Source organism: Pelodiscus sinensis, chromosome 1, assembly GCF_049634645.1.
Source record: "Pelodiscus sinensis isolate JC-2024 chromosome 1, ASM4963464v1, whole genome shotgun sequence".
Taxonomy (NCBI): domain Eukaryota; kingdom Metazoa; phylum Chordata; order Testudines; family Trionychidae; genus Pelodiscus; species Pelodiscus sinensis.
In genome coordinates this window covers 301,754,303-301,775,831 of record NC_134711.1, presented here as the reverse complement: position 1 = coordinate 301,775,831, position 21,529 = coordinate 301,754,303, and the positions used below count along the sequence as shown (strand labels likewise).

At 43.5% G+C, this 21,529-nt stretch overlaps 1 protein-coding gene across 1 annotated transcript in view; it reads right to left on the bottom strand.

Annotated features, from left to right (window-relative positions):
- Positions 1-21,529, bottom strand: part of ATP8A2 (ATPase phospholipid transporting 8A2) — a 558,954-nt gene that overhangs the window by 348,390 nt on the left and 189,035 nt on the right. The window contains exon 24 of the mRNA XM_014581486.3: positions 18,772-18,944. Coding sequence (XP_014436972.2) covers positions 18,772-18,944 — 173 coding nt within the window. The remainder of the gene's footprint in view (positions 1-18,771; positions 18,945-21,529) is intronic.

Sequence of the window (21,529 nt, the reverse complement as noted above, 5' to 3'; positions counted from 1 at the left end):
CTCAACAAGCATGGATTTCTTTATTAAAGGATTATTCTAAAAGTGGGATGTTTACCTTGGCTTTCAGTGGCTAACATATCCAAATTATACAGCAACATCATTGAAAACCATTAATACCACATACTATGAGACTAAATGTTCACTCACTGGGTTCTCAGATGACTCAGACAGGTGACTAGAATTAATGGTAATTTTTTTTAAACACTAGCTATTGTGGTAGAATGAGTTAAACCATCTGAGACAGTGAGGCTCTGGAACTCTGTCATAGCTCAGGAAGCTGATTAACAAGAATGAACACAAGCCAGATCATTCAGCAGAAACTCTCTGCTGACCCTGCAAAGCTTTGCAGATGACAAGGATAATAAAGCTTAGAAATCACCAATCATAAAAATCAAACACAAACTCAGCTTTTTTCTAAAGATTAGCTATTTGGGATTCATACAGAATATTCTCTGCTTTTTCCAACTTCACCTATATCTCTGAAATGCAACGGTAGAGCTTCTAAAAACTGGACTGGTAAAATATAAATTGCTGGAATGGTTACTTGCACACACACAATCTCTCTCAGTTACACACATTTTGGACAGATCTGTTTGGATGGTTATTTCCAATGATGTCTGTATATGTGCACATAAACATTAGTACACGGATATGCCAAGTCTGACTGCATCTCCAAACCTTCCTCCCACTTCAATTATCTGCAAACATTAAAGCTGCCAGAATGATTCTTCCCTTATGGTTTTCAAAGTCATGAGATGAGTGCTGAGCTGTCATGAGTTGTCAGAGGTAGAACAAGAGAATATACATTGATAATTCAGTAGGTGTTAGATGGGGGAAAATGTCAGATGTGTATACAGGAAAATGGAGCACATATATAATTTTCTTTGGGACCAATTAATGTTAGAACTGGTTTGCATATTCTTACTAAAAAATGTGTTGTAATTTTCTTGTCATGGGAATGGGGATCTTTTCTAATGAAAGCCAACAAGACTTTTTTTTGATTTAATAAATAAATACATTCTGAACTACACCACAGTATAATCACTTTGTCAAGTACTAACACCAGCGACAATATGGGACTTAAAGATATAAATATTTAAGATCTGTTCCAGATGTTCATTTTGTGAGCTATATTATTGATATTTCTTCTGTGTGGGGACGGAAGACTAGAAGCACTCTGGCCTATTTCCCCTTACACACACATCTACACTTCCATTATTTAGCTGAAAAATCATACCACAGATTAGCCAGAAGGCAGGAAGTGGGGGAAGTGCAAAAAAATGAATTTCTGCGGAGTAGTGTTGCTAAAACTCTTCTCCTGACACTGCAACACAATATCCTGAATATTTGTCCATATTACAAGATTCAGTATCTGTTTTCTAGGAACAGCTTCAATACAATACAGGCATTTTTATTATCCTACCATCAAGGCCCTACCAAATTCACAATCCATTTTGGTCAATTTCATGGTCATGGGATTTTTAAACCATAAGTTTCATTGTTTTAGTTATTTAAATCTGAAATTTCATGGTGTTGTAACTAGAGGGGCCCAGACCCAAAAGCGGTTGTGAGGAAATCACAAGGCTATTGTAGAGGTATTGCCACTCTTATTTCTACACTGCTGCTGCTGGCTGAGCTATTGTCAGAGCTGGACGATCTGAGAGTGGCCGCTGCTAGCAGGGAGTTCAACTCTGAAGGCAGCACTCCCAGCATCAACAATACAGAAGTATAGATGGCATATTATGGTATTGCCACTCTTACTTCTATGTGACTGCCTTCATAGCTGGGCACCCGGCCAACGGCCGCTGCTCTCCAGCCACCCAGTTCTGAAGCAGCATGGGCCCTTTTACAATAATCTTGCAACCCCCGACCCAATCTTCCCTCTAAATCTTTTCCATTCATGTGCAGATTTTTTCCATGTGTGGAATAAATTTTATATGTGCACTGCAGCATGTGTGAATGTGCATCACCAGTAGAAACAAACAAAAAACCCAAACCAAACCCCAAAACCCTAACTCTAGGCACATTTGAATATCTCCTGAGCAGTTGCAAAGCACACAGCTTACAGGGAACTCTGCCCTCCCCATGGCTTCCTTGTGGGCCAGGGCCTCCAGTTTGAAAAAGGCTGGACTCTCCCATGAAATCTGTATAGTATAGGTACAGAAAACACCAGATTTCATGAGGGAGACCACATTTCATGGTCCATGATGCATTTTTCATGCCCAGGAATTTAGGAGAGTTCCACCTCTCATGAATGCTTCACTTAAAGCTGCAACTTTGCTAAAAAACACTTATCTGCTCCTGCCCTCCCACACACATACATTCAGCACCAGGTAGTATAGCATCATGGACTTGTACACTAGATTTTTTTTGCTTAAAATATTCAACTTTCATGAATCACTGATAGGGGTTCTGTTGGCAGCCACCAGCTTTATAATAGCTATGTTATCTAGACTTGCTATGGATGGGGTTAGATGATGGAGTAATAATTCTGATGAAACAATGCCCGGTCTAAATTAGCACTCCTCCCATTGGTACCACTGATGAAGCTCCACTGGTAGTAGCAATGGTGGCTGTTTTTATATTTCAAAAATAGCACAAGCAGAATGATTGTGAAAGCCTGGATTTATTCACCTTCTGTTCATGCTGCTATGCCCACATTTTTTACGGGCCTCTGGAGGAACAAGAAGGTTGATGGGATTGAGATGTGGTGGATCTGTTGATAGGTTTACTGTAATGAGGAGGCAGTTTCATTGTTATTTCTATAGACAGTCAATCAAGTGTGTGATACAGCAGTGGTTCTCAACCAGGGATACAGGCATCCCTGGGGATATGCAGAGGTCTTCCAGGGCATACATCATGCCATCTTGATATTTGCCTACTTTTACAACAGGCTACATAAAAATCACTAGCAACGTTGTTATACTGACTCGTTTATATTGTTGCCCATACTACACACTGAATTGTAAGTACAGTATTTCATGCCAATTGATTTATTTTATAATTATATGGTAAAAACGAAAAAGTCAGCAATTTTTCAGTAATAATGTGCTGTGGCACTTTTGTATTTTTATGTCTGATTTTGTAAGCCTTCAAATTTTTAAGTCAGGTGAAAGACAAGACAAATCAGACTCCTGAGAAGAGCACAGTAGTCTGGAAAGATTGAGAACCATTGCCCACAGGTGTTGTTTGTTCTTTTTTTTTTTTTTTTTTTTTTGTAAACAGTCCAGAAAGTAGGATGGTACTAATACAACAAAATAAAATAAAGAAACTGGTTGCAACAAAGATATTTTACAAATTTACAAACAAAAGATTATGGGTCAGATGTATTGCGAGTATAAATCACTATAGCTCCATTTACTCTAAGAGCATGTCTACATTACGGGTATGACAGCAAGAGAGCTACAATGCGTTAGTTGCATAGCACTGTAGTTTAGACACTTCTGACACCCAGAGTCTGCATCCAGTAACCAAAGTCCTTCCCAGAGCCTGCACCCCAGATCCTCTTCCCCTCACAAGCTCCCTTCCCTCCCAGAGTTCATGCTCTTCCCCCACCCAAAGGGTGGGCAATGGAGTTTGGGTGGGCGAGGGATGTGGGCGAAGGATGTGGGCTCTGGGAGTCTAGGCACCAGCAAAATTTCTACAAACTTGATGCCCCAGTAGGTGGGTTATGTCTTGTAGTGTGCATTACTTTTCACTGATCAACACTGAATTTCATCTGCCATTTTCTTGCCTAGTCATCCAGTTTTATGAGATCCCCTGTAACTCTTGGCACAGTCTGCTTTGGACTTTACTGTCTTGAGTAATTTTATATAGTCCACAAACCTTACTCTCTCACTATTTAACCATTTTTGTAGGCCATTTATGAATATGTTGGACTGCAGGGTCCACCAACAATCTGGATTTTCAGAAAACCTTTGACAAGTTCCATCACCAATGATTCTTAAGCAAAGTAAGCTGTCATGGGATTAGAGGGAAGGTCCTCTCATGGATTGATAACTGGTTAAAAGGCAGGAAACAAAACATAGAAATAAATGGGCAATTTTCAGAATGGAGGAAGGTAACTGGTGGTATCCCTCAGAGGACCAGTCCAATTCAACATATTCATAAATGATCTGGAAAATGAATAAAAAAGTGAGGTGTCAAATCTGCAGGTGATACAAAACTACTTAAGATAGTAAATCTAAAACTGACTACAAAAAGTTGGGATTTCACAAAACTGTAGGACTGGGCAACTAAATGGCAGATGAAATTCAATGCTGAGAAATGCAAAGTAATGCACATTGGAATACACATAATCCCTACTATATGTATGAAATGGCAAGATCTAACTTGGCTGTTACCATTCAAGAAAGAGATCTTGAAGTCATTGTGGATCATTCTCTGAAAATATCCAATGTGCAGCAGCAATCAAAAAAGCAAAGAGAATGTTTTGAATCAAAAGAAAAGGGATAGATAATAAGACAGAAAATATCATATATCCTCTACATAAATCCATGGCGCGCACACATCGAATACTGCATGCAGATCTGGCTGATCCCATTTCATAAAAAGATATATTGGAATTGGAAAAGGTGCATAAAAGGGCAACAAAAATGTTTAGGGATATGGAACAGCTTTCATATAAGGAGAGATTAATAGGACTGTGATTTTTCAGCTTGTAAAAGAGATGACTAAGGAAGGATATGACAGAGAAGGATATCTACAAAATCATGACCCTGGCAGGGAGAAAGTAAATAAGAAAGTGTTATTTACTTCTTCTCATAACACTGGAATTAGGGGTCACTAAATAAAATTAATAGACAACAGGTTTAAAACAAATCAAAGGAAGTCTTTCTTCACACAACATACAGTAAATCTGTGGAACTCTTTGCCAGTGCACATTGTGAATGCCATGCAGCGAGGTCAAAAACCACTGTGGCCCTGGGCAAGGTGGGGGGGACAACGGCTCAGCAACCCTGGAAGGAGCAGGGCCTTGGGGGAAAGTGCCAGAGATGGGCACAGTCAGCCCTCAGCGCCACCTAGACCAGCGGTATGCAACCTGTGGGTCACGACTCCTGGCTGTCTTCCTGGGGGGTCGCAGTCCTCGGATCCTGCTGGCCGCTTTTCCTGGCTTCCTGGCTTGGCACCCAACGTACAAGTGGCAGGGGTGGCGGAGTGGCAGCAGAGTGCTTCCTTAAAGGAGCCGCTTCCTTTTTTTTTTTTTTTTTCTCTCAACTAAATTCAGCAGCCCACACGGGAGTTGCAAATGAAAAAAATGCTGCGCACCAATGACCTAGACCATTGCACAACCCTCTCCCCCAATTTTCAGAGCCACACAGGGAGAGCAGAGAAGTGCTCCAGTGATGATTTTAAGTGCCCAGGGCTCTGTCCACACCAGCCAGGAGCCTCAGGCTGCTTTGAATCACTGGGCCCTGGGGCAACTGACCTTCCTCTATCGGTGGGGCTGATGCCAAGACTACAGCAGAGTTTAAAAAAGAACTAGACAAGTTTATATAGGATATATCCATGAATGGCTATTAGTCTTGGGCAGGGATGCAAAACCGTACTAGGAAGTGTCCCTAATTTTTGTGTGCCAGAAGCTGGGAACGAGTGACGGCTCACTTGATGATTACCTGTTGTGTTCATTCCCTGTGTAGCATCAGAAGACAGGATGCTGGGCTAGATGGAACACTGATCAGATCCAGTATGGCCATTCTTATGTTTTTAAAAAGTTTCCATTCAGCTTGCAGGCATTTAATTCTTGTGACTTTTTTTCTTTTTAATTTCCACTTGACTACCCTCCTCATTTTTATATAGTTCCCCTTTTTGAAGTCAAATGCTATTGTGGTGGATTTCTTTGGATGTTAAATTTAATTATATTATGGTCACTAGTACTGAACACATCAGCTCTTCGACTGAATCCTATGCAACACTTAGGAATAAATCAAGAATTGCCTCTCCCTCTTATAGGATTAGCTACTTCAAGGAGCAGTTGATGTCTACAAAACTTTTCTATATAACCCACCTTCGTGTACCCAGTCAACACAGGGAGAGGTAAAATCCTCCCTTAAACTGGTATTTCTGATTTTGTAATCTCTCTAATCTTCCTGTGCATTTCACAGTCACCATCACCATGCTGGTAAAGTGGTCTTTTGTACATTCCTATACTCTTATTATTTATTCATGCATGGAATTTCTATCCATAGAGATGATATAGCACTGTTTGAGTCTAAAAAACTGTTACTATATGCGTTCTTTTACATATCACGCTACTTCCCCACCATCACTGCCTACTCTAAACATACCCTATATTTTGACATTGTAATAGACCCCTCTTCCGCACACACACACTTCCTTAGCTCCAGGGCCGTAAGAAACCTTAATCCACTCTGGTAGCTACTTACATGTATCACGGCTACTTCCTCTTCCCCAGCTCTGCACATAAGTCTGTTTAGAAGTCAACAGGTCTGCTACCTTTGCACGCAGCAGGCAATTCCCCATGCAATTCTCCTAGTTAACACAAACACAGCTGTCTATAGCTCTAATAACCAAATCCCCCATGATTCATCCTGTCCTTTCCTAGTAACTGGGGTTCCCTCCTCCAGAGAGTTATCTTTAGTGCAGGAAAACACTATGACATCATTTGGAAGAAGGATCCTCACTATGGGATTGCTTCCCTCCACTCAAGCTTTATGCTCTCATTCCCCAAGACTTTCATTCTCAACAACGCAGAGACTGTCATACTCTGGGAGGAACTACTCTGTACTTGGTGTACTTATTTGTCTTCATTAGCTCCTCCAGTTCAGTCCCTATTGTCTCAAGAACCTGTATACTGTCTGTGCAGGCTACGAACTGCTTGAACTGCATGCACACATACACCACTTGCCCACAAGGCAGATAATCAGGGCTCGCTGAACCGCAGCGAGCCCCGCTCGCCAGCCACACTGTCCGGCGTTCTGCGCACGCGCAGATCGCCCGATCCCAGCTCTTCTGGGTTACAATCTACTCGCCACGGGCAAGTAGATTGTATTATTTGTCAAGCCCTGCAGATAATCATACATGTTGTATTCAGTGCAATCAACTGGATAGGCCCTGATCTGCTGCTAGATGTCTGCCTGCGTAATCTTTGCTCTTGGTGGAGGTTTTCTTTGTTTGTTCATTGTGCTTTTTGGGGAGGATAATAAGGTGGGGCAGGGGAAATTTCTGGCCCAAGTTTAGAGAATGTTGGTTAGGCTCTCATGTTCCCTTTCTAAACTCCCTCACAAAATTCCCATGTTTGTTGCTCCAGTTTGCTATCTCAAATACAAATACAAATAGCCTGTGCAATAAAAAAGAAAAGTCCCTGTCTGTAACAATAACCTTGTTACTTTTAAGTGTAATATTCTTCAAAGTTTTAAAGGAAGTACTGGTGTGCTCTACAAGAGTGAGGTGATAGAGCTAAACAATTTCCCTATGAAAATATGAAAGCAGTTCCTTAGCTTCACTTTGAAAACATTACTAATACCCATCAGAACTGCCTATGCACCAAGTTATACATGGTGAATTTGTGAGGTGAGCTGTTCCCCAACACTCGCAGGCACTTTTCATTGCAGAACACAGGGCAGCCTTAAATAGTAGATTTGAGCTGGTCCCAAGACCATCAAAGCCCTTTCTGACCATGGTCCTGTACAGTCATCAGTCATTCAGATGACTGAACAGCAAATGCAAAAACTTCCAATCCTGAAATGTAAGAGGATTGTGGTTATTGTGGTTCCACACCCCATAATGTACTGGGTTCCAGTATGTCTTCACAGAGCCCTAGCCTTCCTGATCAGAGGAAGGAGGTGCACTGCCTAGTGTCCTAGCACTGCTGTCTCCTATTATTCTGTCAGAATGCGAGTGTCTACACAGCTAGCCTGTTATTTCAAAATAATTTCAAAATAATAGCTGGATTATTTTGGCCTCATTCCACAAGGAATAATGCCTCTTCCATAATAGGTGTTTTGGAATAGCAGTACTGTGGATGCTCCACTGCTGCTATTTTGAAATACAGGCAGTCCCCGACTTACACGGATCCGACTTATGTCGGATCCGTAGTTACAAACGGGGCTTTTCTCGCCCCGGAGGACGCGGGCGGCGGGACCGCCCAGATGCGCTGAAGTCCCGCCGCCCGCGTCCTCTGGGGCGAGAAAAGCTGCTCCGCGTCCCCCTGGTCTGCTGGGGGAGCCCCCCCAGCAGACCAGGGAGACGCGGAGCAAAGCCTCGGAGGACGCAGGCAGCGGGACCGCCCAGACGCGCCACGGTCCCACCGCCCGCGTCCTCAGGGGCGAGAAAAGCTGCTCTGCGTCTCTCTGGTCTGCTGGGGGGAGCTCCCCGCCAGCAGACCAGGGAGACGCAGAGCAAAACCGCGGAGGATGCGGGCGGTACCGCGGCGTGTCTCGGCGGTCCCGCCGCCCGCGTCTCCCTGGTCTGCTGGTGGGGGGGGGGAGGGTGCAGCTAGTGCCCTCCTCCCCAGCAGACCAGGCTTTTCTCGCGACGCCTGGGTTGGGGCGCTGCCCGGTTGGTCCCGCAGCACCGCTCCTTGGCACTACTGGACCAACCCGGCAGCACCCCAGCTGCTCTGCCTCAGGCGTCCTGATTCAGCCTCTGCTGGTCAGTTTCAGCAGCGGCGGAATCAGGATGCCTGAGGCAGAGGAGCTGGGGTGCTGCTGGGTTGGTCCAGTAGCGCTGAGGAGGGGCACTGCTCCGGGCTTCCTGGAATCAGACGCTGATCAGTTTCAACAGCGGCTGACTTGGGGACAACTGGGGTAGAGCAGCTGGGGTGCTGCCGGGTTAGTCCCCGCAGCGCTGAGGTGCAGCGCTGCGGGGACCTACCCGGCAGTGCCCCAGCTGCTCTGTCCCAGGCGTCCAGATTCAGCCACTGTTGAAATTGATCAGCGGCTGATTCCAGGAAGTCCGGGGCAGATCAACTCTGCCTCGGGCTTCTTGTAGTCAGCCACTGGTCAGTTTCAGCAGCGGCTGAATCTGGATGCCAGTTCCGACTTACATACAGATTCAACTTAAGAACAAACCTACAGTCCCTATCTTGTACGTAACCCGGCGACTGCCTGTAGCTCCTCCTCCAAGCCATTCAAAGTAATTATTCCCCAGTGCTTGCTGGGGCTCTAAACTGAGGTAGCACGTACACATTAGGGGAGCCTGCCTCGGACTAAATTTACAGGCTTCCCTGTAGTGTAGATGTGCTATTTCAAAATAAGCTATTTTTGAGTATTTCTTCCAGAATAGATTATTCAGAAATAATCGTACAGTGTAGATGCAGCCCAAGTACATTACGTCATTCCATTTGCAATTTTCATATTCAAAGCATGCCACATGTTCATCTTTCCTGCAGATTCTTTTGCAATAGTAGGTGCAGCACCAGGGCAGTAAGCCAAGCCTTACAGTACAAATCCTGACAAAAAAGTGTCTGTAGGAGGAACTACTTCTAAAAACTCGCTTCTTCTGCCCAACCCAGAAATGCTAACCCATTATAATAGTAAATATTGTTACTTACTCACCCCTCATCTGCCACCCCCAAACTACAATATTCTTCCTGCAAAATTTTGAGCATAGCTAAAAATAACAAAGTAAAATAAACATAGTAAAACCCCTGGAAATATAATCTACTCCGTGGTGAATTTCTGTTGGATCTCTCTCATTTTTTAACAAATCTTACCCCACTGAATAACACTTAGCTCCATAAGTAACCCCATTTACTTCAATGTGGTACTCAGTAGTGAGTGAGAGTATCAGGTTTTGATCATAATTCTGAGGAATGGTATTTCTTGCTAAGCCTCTTCTTTAAAATTAGAGTTGCTAACTCTGGTTTTGAAAGTTCTACCTGGTCTGGGTGTATTTTACAACTAATCCTCTTCTTGGAAGCACCAATAGTGCACAATTTAGCTTTCAAGATGATACCATCTTCCTCTTTCTTACTACAAAATGGGGCCAAATTTACTATAGATTCATTTTAAAAGATTACTCTTGAGAGCCAAGTTCAACTACAGTTTATGTCTAAAGCCTATAGTATATCTTAAATATGTTTTAAAATGTCATTGAATGGGAAATGGATCTGAAATGTCCCAATGGGGATGAAGAGCTTATACTGAATTTATGTTATATTAAGTCTCATGAATTTATGCTATGTTAAGTTGAGAATAGCAATACAGCTCCTTCTGGAGTGTACCGCTGAGTTATAAAAAACACCCCAAAACCCAGATCCCCTCCCAATTAATGTTTTTGTTTGAAGGCTGTAACCTGTAACTCTATTTAATTTGAAATTTCCTTTTGCTGTGCCAATTACATTTTAAACTTCTTCCTGTGAAGTTTTAAAGTGCACTGTCTTATTTGACACACAGAGTACTATTAAAATGGCCCAGAGCGGGATAAAAATGTTTTTCTTTCTTTGGTATCAAGCACCTGGCAAGTAAATGGAACGTTTCTATAAAGCCTTACAGGCTATTAAAGGCATTCTTCTTTTTCCCTGTGGATTCAAAACCCACTTATTTTTATTTCCTGTTTTAAACCTATGAAATTACATCACTTTCTTCCCTTTGATTTGACATTTTGCAGTATTTTTCCATATTGTTCTTCATTTTTTTAACCCGCTAATAATTAAAACTGCTTTTCTATTAGACCACCAGAGATAGTGAGAGAGGAGATGACTAATATTAAATTAACTTTGGCAACTGGGGAAGAGCATTGACTATTTGCAGTAAGTCATATGACTTAGGGTAATTTAAATTAAGGTTTTGCTAATGTGAATTGTTTTGGCTATATAGGCCTTTATTTGAGCTACCCCAAATTCAGGGGTGGAGGGGAGGAGGAGGAAAAAGTAGAGAATTTAGGGCTGGATTATGGGTTTATAGGGTATTCAAAATATTATGCCAAATATGTAAAACTTTATTGAAATAAATCCTAACTTGTGACCCCAACAAAGGGGTTAACAGCTACTGCAATATCCACTTAAATCTGAAGTGAAATAAGTATTAAGGGGGAATATATGTTAACAAAATTGGTAAGTTATAAACACCCAGCAGACACATGAGACCATAGGTCAAATTCATCTCAGGTGTAACTCTACTGGCTTCATGAGAAATTTGGTCCATTGTCTTTAGGGGCAGGAACATTGCATTTGAATGGTTTTCTTGTTGTGTTGCAAAACATCTACAAAGAGAACAACCCACTTTCATAACTCCCAGAACCCCATATGGCTAACGCATGCTCAACATTGAGAAGATCACAAAAACATCATGTGATGCAGGAGGGATGGTTTAAGATTAAAAACTTTTACAATTGTGAACCATTTGGAATAGTATTTGGGAGAAGCACAAAGAGAATACTGACTGGCTGGAAAACAGAAAATTCTGCTGTCTGCAGCACTGAGTAGCTACACTTGGAATAAGAATCAAATCACAGATGGAAAAGACATATAGATCCATCTCACTACACTACAGGACTGCTATTGCTTTTGCCATCTAATTCTCCATACAAGTATTGGTAGACTAATCTATATTATTATTCTGATGTCTGAGACCATTCATTTCTCTCTTACCAAGCATATTTCACTGCTGGAATCCAAACACATTTTCTTGTCCACTCAGAAACTGACACAATACTTTTTGCACCCTTACCTTCCTCAATAGGCCGAAGTACAGCAACAAAAAAAAAAGTGCCCTTGAGACTACAGAATTGTTTCAAAAATAAAAGATTGATGCTGTGCAAAGCAAGCCTGACAGGTCTTTATATTTTACTTTATTAAGGGCTCCTTTTTATTTCCTTCCTAAGAAGTCATGACATGGGAACATGTTTGTAAAGCAAGACATACACATGGACCGAATTCTGCTGTGAAATAATGTCATGCCAAGAAATGTCTGCCAGAGATGCCGAGGTGGGCATCTGCGCCCATGTTAAGTATGCCGTAATCCGCCTAGCTGGCAGGATTTTAAACAGCGTGTTGGATTCTTGGATGCAGGCAGAGACCCTCTTTGAGATATGCTGGCAGGAGAGAGACTGAACCAAGGATCTGTCCACAAGAGCCTTGAAGTGGCATGGAAAAGCAGTGCAAGCTTTGGATGGAGTACAGGAAATAAGGCTTAAAGCCAGAAACTGAATGATACGCATATAAAAAAAGATCTCTTTCAGTGAGGACCATCCTCCCTATGCACTGAGTGAGGGGTTCTGTGACAGTTTTTAAATACATGATTACATGCTATTTCATGAGCTCTTCACAACCCACCAGCCTGGATATCCCTCAGATGGCGATGCTGATGTCAGGCTACAAATTTCTGATAACCAATAAACTTACACAGATGTCCAACAAACAGGGGCACACCCAGCTGTGTTATATGAGTTATCTGCTAGCCATTCATGAACCATCCATAGGGAAGCTCTAGTCAATTCCTCCAGCTTTCCAGTCTTATACCCCAGAACTGTACCGTCTTGACTGGTCACAAGCCTGGCCAGTGTAAGTTCATGACCTAATTCGCCACTCCAACAAAAGGATAGTGGCTGTACAACAGCTCTTGTTAGCTTGAGCTGAGATTTCCCAAACACCTCACCCAAAACAAGTGGTTTTAGGTAAAATATAAAACAGATGCGTTAACTCCAGAAAGTGATTATAAATGATAGGCATAAAGCTCAGAGATAAATTACCTTAAGGAAATAAAAAAAAAACATGCTTTCTAAATTCCAAACTTTTAGTCAAAGCAAGAGTTAAATCCAACTGCTTTTCTCATCTGGACAGATGGTACAAACAGGCTACATTTCCTCAATACACAGATTGGCCCCTTTTCCAGACTGGGTTCAAACACCCTCAGTTCAGAGTTCTTTGTCCTCCAAGTGTGGAATTAGGGATGCGAGGGAGGAAAGAGGCCAAGTGATGACATCACTTCCCCTCTTTTATACTTTCTTCCAGCTTCCTGGAAAGATCTTTGCTGTGATGTGGGAATCATGCCATCCCCATTGGTCTGATCCTTTCCTGGATTTTTCCTTTCCCCATTATCTCCCCTCTGTGAGAGCCTTTCACTGCCACATGTAGCTGTTGCCTTGGATTTGAGGAGTGTGTATATCTCAGACTGTGATCAAGCCAATTGCAACCATATTAGGTGCATTCAGTCACCCTGAAGTAATGAAACAGACCACCGCATAGTTAAGGGTTAATTTGAAGACAATGTTTCAGAGAAGCAAGGTCATATCTAGCTGGCAGTTTCTGCTAATCAGAATGGGAGGAGAGGGCAGACAAACAAACAACTGACAATGAAAACTTTGGGGATTAGAAATTTTTGAATCCATATGCCTCTGATTTTATAAGTTTATAAAAGTGATGATCCAGGAGGGATTTGTAGAAGTCAGTTATAAAAGATTAGCTAGCAGAGTGTACTCCTTCTTAAGGCATCATGAGATGCATTGTTTCTCACACCCCTTCTTCCCAGTGGTTGAGCAACTGGCCACTGTAAACCAGATATTAATTACTCAAGACTGTTCTGGGTATTAGGTAAATATCTGAGAGGTATTAAACCTATTTCTTATTTCTGTGTGTGCTTAAATCTAATACATTTCAGTGTTAGATAAGAATATGCTCACTTTCATTTAATCCTTGAAAAACTTAAAAAACAACAAATAGTCTGGTAGCACTTTAAAGACTAACAAAACATGTAGATGGTATCGTGAGCTTTTGTGGGCACAAGAAGTGGGCTGTGCTCATGAAAGCTCATGATACCATTTATATGTTTTGTTAGTCTTTAAAGTGCTACCAGACTATTTGTTGTTTTTTTAAGTTTTTCCTGTTACAGACTAACTCGGCTATTCCTCGGAAAAATTTAATCCTTGGTTAGACAGAATTGCTGTGTTCCTGACACCACCTGGAGTGAAATAATTACTACCATTGAGGTTCAGAAAACCTTGGGTAACACAGCCACACCGTACAGTGTGGATGCAGCTCTCTTTTCATTGCAGTGCATAGCTATATGGGCATTATATGCCCCCAGTGGTAGTATGTAGTGTAAATGTAGCCTTAAAGGCACCCTGTTGCCCATGAGAATCTTCAGCCCTGTGTTAGGCAGCCTGTCTCCCTGTACAACGCATGTTGGAGAATTAGGTGCCTAAGAATGAGATCTAAATGCCAGTAGGAAATGCCAAAGAGAGGGGTGGGGTCTAAACCCTACCTCTCATGAGAAATAAGGTGCCTTAGTCTGGTCTGAAGGGGGTTCATTCCTCCATTGAGGACTCTCAGCCATAAATGCTCTAAACCAAGTCAGCCCTTTCCTTGGTAAAATGGAAAAAAGGAGTGCCATCACCCTCCTGCCCTATTCACAATACCCATGAAATAGGGCACTTACCTGCAATGTAGGACGCCTGGGTTTCAATCACCCCTCTGCCGGATTCAGAGCAGGGACTTAAACTAGGGTTGTCAGGTATTCCATTTTCAACTGGAATGTCCAATCGAAAATGGATCATGGTGGCTCTGGTCAACACTGCTGACAGGGGTGGATTGGCCCAGCAGGATACCAGGAATTTCCCGGTGGGTCGTCCTCAGAAGGGCCGGCTGCCAGCTGCTGAAGGAGGAGGGGGATTGTGACGGGGTACCACAGCCCCACACTTAAAATTCCCAGGCGCTGGCCATGTACAGGGCACTGTGGGGCTGAGGGAGCGAATGCGTGGCGTGCTCAAACATGGCGCAACAGCTGAGAGGGGAGACGCTTGGGCGTGGCGTAACATCACGGCCCGGAGCTTTAAAACCACCTGGCCCAGAGTTGCATCACACAGCCCAGCTCCAGGCCCGGCACGTGGTCTGGAGCCCCGGAAGCAGCTGGGGCCAGGGCTGCAGGGATTTCTGGGGCCTGATCACAGACTCCAGCCCCGCAAACTGGAAGGCAGAAGGTGGAGGAAGGGATGGGGAAAAATAGGGGGAAAGGGTGGGAGAGGAAGGGCCTTGTACTGAGGGGAGGGGTGTGGGGCAGGAGAAGAAAGGGGAAGGCACCAAGGGACATGGTGGAGGAGAAACAAATGCCAGGGGGCCAAGTGGACACAATGAGGAAAAGGGCAGGAGGGGGGGTGTCAGTGGGAGGGGGAGACAGAGTGATGCTGGGAGAGGAGAGGGTAAGGGCATTGGGGGTTAACGGGGGAAGAGGAGGTGCTGGGAGAAGGCTTGAAAGAAGTGGTGGATACGAGGAAGGGGATGGAGCAAGTCATGTGTGAGGGTACAGGGGCATGAGGGGAATGGGGGCAGAGAGTGGTGAGGGGGTGAGCATCAGGGAAGAAGAGGGCAAAAGGGGCAGGGGCAGTGAGGGAAGGGGGAGGCACCAGGAGGGTGAAGGACTAAGGGAAGGTGCAGGTGCCAGGGGATTCTGGGGGGTGAAGCAGAAGGGCAGATACCTGCAGGGAAGGGACCAGCATCAGAGGAAAGAGGCAGGGCAGGTGTGTAGAGGGAGGTGTTAGGAGAGGGGATGAGGAGGAGAAGCTCACATGATCAGAGTGGGGCTACTGGAGGAGTGGGCACAGGGGGTAGAGAAGGGCTGGTGGAGAGGGGAAGGTCTAAGGAGGGCTGAGGGCAGTGAGAAGGTCAGGAGTCAGGACAGCAGAGGAGGGTGAGAGGTTGGGGGCAGCAGGCACCAAGCACCAGGGGAGCTGATGAAGCAAGGGGAGAAAACATGGCAGCAGAGGGAAAAGGTAGAGGTTTATAAGATATTTATTAATAACTTGGGTGCCACAGTGGCACATCCAAACAAGCCACATGAACTCAGTACTGGTGCACAACACAAAATTCATTCTGCTCATGGGAGGAAACTCTTAGCGGGAACACTTCCCCCAGCCTCTCTGCCCCCTCCGCCCCCTCGTTAATGTCACACATATTGGGTTAATGCAATTGCAAGATAATTGCATAAGGGGGGATTGGTGGGGGCCAAACTAATCCCTGTTGGTAGGAGGACGGTGGGAAAAGTCCTTAGAGGGGTCACATGACACCTTTTACTTCTGGTCATGTGTCCATCTTACCCGAGAGTGTTACCTCCAGAGGCCTGGCTAATGGGGGTCAGGTGTGTGGCTAATGGGGGTCAAAGAGTAAATTAAAAAAAAATTCTTTGATGTGAAAAAGTGGGCCATTCTCAACCCATTTCCCGGGCCTATTTTGATTGCCAGTTCACCCCTGACTGCTGACCAGGCTGCTAAAAACCTGGTTGGCAGCACAGCGGGACAAAGGCAGACTCCTTGCCTGTGCTGGCTTCACGTAGCTCCTGGAATCATCTGGCCTAAGTGTAGGGAGCAGCCATGGGGTCTCCATGTGCTGTCCCCAATATGAGCTGCCCTTGCAGTGCCACAGGCAATGTGCAGAGCCCCTTGGCTGTCTCTTTGTCTAAGGGCTGCAGGGACACGCCGGCCACTTCCAGGAGCAACCTCAGGTAAGTGCTGCCCAGCCAAAGCTTGCATCCTGAATCCCATCCTGTGCACCCTGCTACACCCAAATCCCTGCCTCAGGTCAGAACCCCCTCCCACATCCAAATGCCCTCCCAAAACAGGAAAGGGGCAAGGGTGTTCCATTTTGTGCAATTAGAAAGTTGGCAGCCCTAACCTGAACCCAGGTCTCCCATGTGAATGGCCTAACCACTGGGCTATTCTGGAGCATGTCTCTCTCACTGTCTCTTTCTGAAGCTGCTCCACTTTGTATCTCTGGCCCAGTGCCTATGTAAGTATTTATAGACAATGAGTCTATAATCCAGTGACCCGTGGGAGATATAAGTTTGAGTCCCTGCTTCAATTAATGTTTAAGTGGTTTATACAAAGTGGATCACTTTCAGCAGGAGAGACAGGGCCCCACTTGGAAATATTCATAAATCCATAGCCCAGTAATTAGGGTACCTCACCTGTGAAGAAGGAGACCTGGGTTCAAATCTCTGCATCAAGTCAGACAGAGCAGGGATTTAAAACAGGGCCTCCAATATTGTAGGTGAGAGCTCTTACTCCTGGGTAAAAGGGAAGATAGGCACCCCCTCTCCAGCTAGCATAGGGCCTGATCTGGTAGCATACTCTAAGAGGGCCTCTGAGAATGCCGTTAGATTGGTCCCTGCATGAAAGCTAGGTGGGAGAATGCCCAGGTTGAAAATTCCACTGACTCTTAGGCACCAACCAGGCATTATGCAGCTCAATGTCCTCAGGACTTGGGTGGTAGTACGTACGGGCAAAAACACATACATTCATATGCCTGGAGGACTTTACCAGTGGAAACAGATTCCTATATAGGTAGGCAAAAATTAGCAGGGGATATAAGAGTTTAAATTTTAGATGTAGCTAGCTCTGTGTGTCTAGGGTTAACAACTCAAAAACCAAATCGCCCTAAATTAGAGGTTAATTATGAAACTACAGATTTTAATTTTGCTTTTTTTTTTTTCCTTTCTCTGTCTATTAAATGGGGACAGCATTATGGGAATGAATTAGCTATAATTTGTAGATTGCTTAGAATAGATGAGTGCAAAACTTTGCACAACTCCTACCAAGCAATGAGACTTTGCCCCTTACTTACAATGAAAATATTATAAAATATTGCCATTGCTACAAAATATTAACTGAAATATTCTGTATATTAATCTTCAAAACAATAAGGCGGAAATTCTTTCATTACTCAGTCTTCTGAGTTCCTTTTTTCTTCTTCCAAAAAAGGCCCAATGAAAACAGTCAGCACAAACACTCATCTCCTCAACTCCTCTCTTTTCATCAGAACATTTAAATATAGCAGCGTACTTTTCACAGTATTCTGTGATTATAACACAGAAAAATGCTGCACATTTTTCTAAGCCATCGCAGGAGACTATTCAGCAGCAGGACATCATAGATGGCTACTCTCTAGGGAAGGCCACACAAATGAATTACAGTCTAATAACATAGACTATTGGGGTTTCTGTACCTGCTCAGATATGTAATATTGTTTCCTTGCCTCTCTGTACAGCTCCGTTTAATGAAGAGCTGCCATACCAAGTGGAGGCAACCTCTGGCTATTTAATTCCCTCTGCTTAAGCATGATCACAGGTGTAACATCACAGCTCCTATTCTTCAGTGTCTCCTATAATTAAGGGGTCAGGGAGGCCCGTTTCCTCATTATCTCCTCTCACTTTATAAAAAGCTTTTCTCCATTTGGGGGAAAATCTGCATAATTAAAAAGCACTGCTATTTTTAAATAGGGGAGAATCCTGCCTGTTCATTTGTAGCCATGACATTTTCTATCTTTTAATACCACGCTTGTCACCACAGTACAATTTTTGAGAATCAATACAGTTCCATTGCTGGGGGGCATGCAAGACATGGAGAGTCCCTGAAAAGGGTGGGCATCCCTAGGGCACTAACAAAGACTCTTTCTTTCTTATGATTGCAGGGTTTGGGGTTTATAGAAGGGAGATGTACACTGGTCTGCCAGTCAGTCTCACACTCTAGCAGAGTGGGGGAGAAGAGAGGCACAGCTATGGTAGCTAGAGCAACTGCAGCAAACACAGAGCAGCCATCAGAGAGGAATATTCCTTGTACACAACCCTTGTGGGATATTCCCAATATGTAACCCGCTTCCAAATAACTGTCCCACAATAGATAACTCACGACTGTGTTACAACAAATAAATGACTTACAGCAGACTGATCAGATCCTCTTAAATATTAATCGGCAAGTTTCCTTCTTTTTACACTTCCTGCATGTGCTGTAAGGCTGAAGGGGATAAATGGCAGGGGAAGAGGAAGAATTATACCAATTGCACACCAGTTTCTCACTAGAGAAAATCCTGACATTTCTTACCTGCAACAGATGACTGCCTTACAGGAGAGCGCTAGGTCCAAGAATGACTGCCGGACTTCAAACGATAGGGCATACTTCAGAGTCTGGCCATCAATAATGAGAGCAATATCATTTTCTTTGCCCAGTGAATCTCCCAGGTTTGTACAGTGATGAGTTAGGGCTGCTCTTGTTGCCTAAAGTACAAACACAAAGAAAAATGTTTCTTTCTACTGAACTTTAGCAGTTTCTCTAAACCAAAATTAACACCCTTGACATAGTCTCAGACTCAAGAAAACTTACTTTTGGAAAATGCTTTGAGATGTACTGTTGAAAAGGTCTACATGTTATTCTTGTTTCACCATCTCCCCAAATGATTCAAACTTCAGCTTTGAATCTTATCCTCAGACTCTTAAGGTAGGAATTGCAACATGCTGACATAGGTCTCTTTTCCCATTGAAGTCAGAGTTATACCATTGACTTCAGTGGAAACAGAGTTAAGCCAGTGTCAAATATTATTGAAAATTTTAGGGTCTCAGGACCAAATTTTCAAACATGTACATGTAAACTATATGTATTCTTTTGTGAGTGAAAAACTGTATGTGCAGTTTTAAAAACGTAGCCCTCACTGATTCACTCCTGGTTCACGTGCTGTCAGGCCACCAGACCTGAATAACAAAGATTTTAATTAACCCCTCCCCCAGCATGGTATTTTGATAGAGAAGATGCTCAATAACTGAGCAGTTATATATCTATTATCAGATTCAAAGTTCTCTTCTGTCTGTTTGAAAATCAATGGTTATGAATTGAAATTTCACCAAATTCACTCTAATAAAACAGCTCTCCAAAAATGCGTCTATATTATCTATTTGTTTGTTCAAATTTTGGGGGATGAGCGTTTCTGATATGTTTGTAAAGGGACAAAAACTGCCCATGGATCTTGCAAATGTGTGGGGAGAAAGATTCGTCAAAGGCTGGGGCAGCCCACTGGAATGGTGCTTGCCTGCATGTTTTTCCACTAGACTCTCCTTGAGAAGCAAAGCTTATTCACACCCTGCTTCCTAGTACAGGTTGAACCTCTCTAGCCCAGAACTCTCTGGTCCAGAAACAACTGTCATCTGGAATGATTTTAGTTAGCCAGATGTCCACTTTTCATGGGTCTGGCCATGTTTCCTGCAGTCCCCATAAAGGTTGTTTACAGCCACCAGTCCTAGCTCTCAGTGATCTGTGCTGTTATTTAGTTTACACAGCACCAACTTTTGAAATAACTCGCTATTCTGAAATTCCCCTTAACCTGCGTGGAATAAGGGTTACCAGGATGTCAGAATAAGCCGCCCGTTATTTCAAAATCTATTTCAAAATAACGGGCTGCTATAACAGATGCGGAATAGCTATAAGTGTATCCCGAAAGTCCTTTAACAGCCCAGTAAGCAGTGGAAGTGTTGGTAATACTGCTCAACAACATTGATGTCCCGTGGTCTGGAAAATTCTCTGGTTTAGAACCAATCAAATCCCAAGGGTACCAGACTAGCAAGGTTCAACCTGTAAAATGGCTCAGAGCATACTTGGTCTATTCAGGTTTCCAGCTGATAAGCTGTTCTTCTAAAGGACATAGACAGCAAAACTGAATGGCTGTGTCTAGACTGGCAAGTTTTCCTGCAAAATCATCTGCTTTTGCGGAAAAACTTGCCAGCTGTCTACACCGGTCGCTTGAATTTCCGCAAAAGCACTGACGATCTCATGTAAGATTGTCAGTGCTTTTGCGGAAATACTATGTTGCTCTCGTTCGGGCAAAAGTCTTTTTCCGAAAAACTTTTGCGCAAAAGGGCCAGTGTAGACAGCAGAGATTTATTTTCTGCAAAAAAGCCCCGATCGCGAAAATGGCGATCGGGGCTTTTTTGAGGAAAAGCACGTCTAGATTGGCCACGGACGCTTTTCTGCAAAAAGTGCTTTTGCGGAACAGCGTTCTGCCAATCTAGACGTGCTTTTCCAAAAATGCTTTTAACGGAAAACTTTTCCGTGAAAAGCATTTCCGGAAAATCATGCCAGTGTAGACGTAGCCCAGGTCTCAGTATGCATTATTGTTGTTGCTTTTTTTAGAATAGGATGGGGTTTCCCTTACAGACTGTGAGCTAGAAGGAAGGATTTAGTTGCCAACTCTCATGATTTTGTCATGAGTATACTGATAATTATTTTTTTCCTTAAACCCCCAGCTCCTGGAATCAAGTGGATATGTGATTATTTCAATCTTCATTGTTAAATAAAAAGTAAATTTCTAGCTTTTGAATCTGTGGAGAAAACTTTCAAATGGGTGCACTCCAAAGTAGGGGTAGGGAACTTTTTTTGGTCAGGAGCCACTGATCCACAGAAAAATCAGTTGGGCACAACACACAGGCAAAATATAAAAAACACAACCCTCGCTACTCACTTGCTCCCAATGCTCTCAAGGTGTGAAGAAAAATAAAAACAACAACAACAACAAACTCAAAAAAACACCTCTCCCTCATCTTCCCTTTGCAGCCAGCCCTACAATGGGGCACTGAGAGTGAGGATTTCCAGCCCATGGTGTGGAGACCTGCTGTGGGCCAGGTCAAATTAAGCCAGGGGCGTGGTCCAGCCTTTAGGCCATAGGTTCTACACACCTGCTCAGAAAGTTGAAAGCAAATGAAAAGAACAACAAATCTATTATCTGTACACAGTCTCATGATTTTAAAGCTTATCTTATTATTTCTGGTGAACCTGACACATGATTTTTGAACATTTGGGCTTGGCAGTACTTATA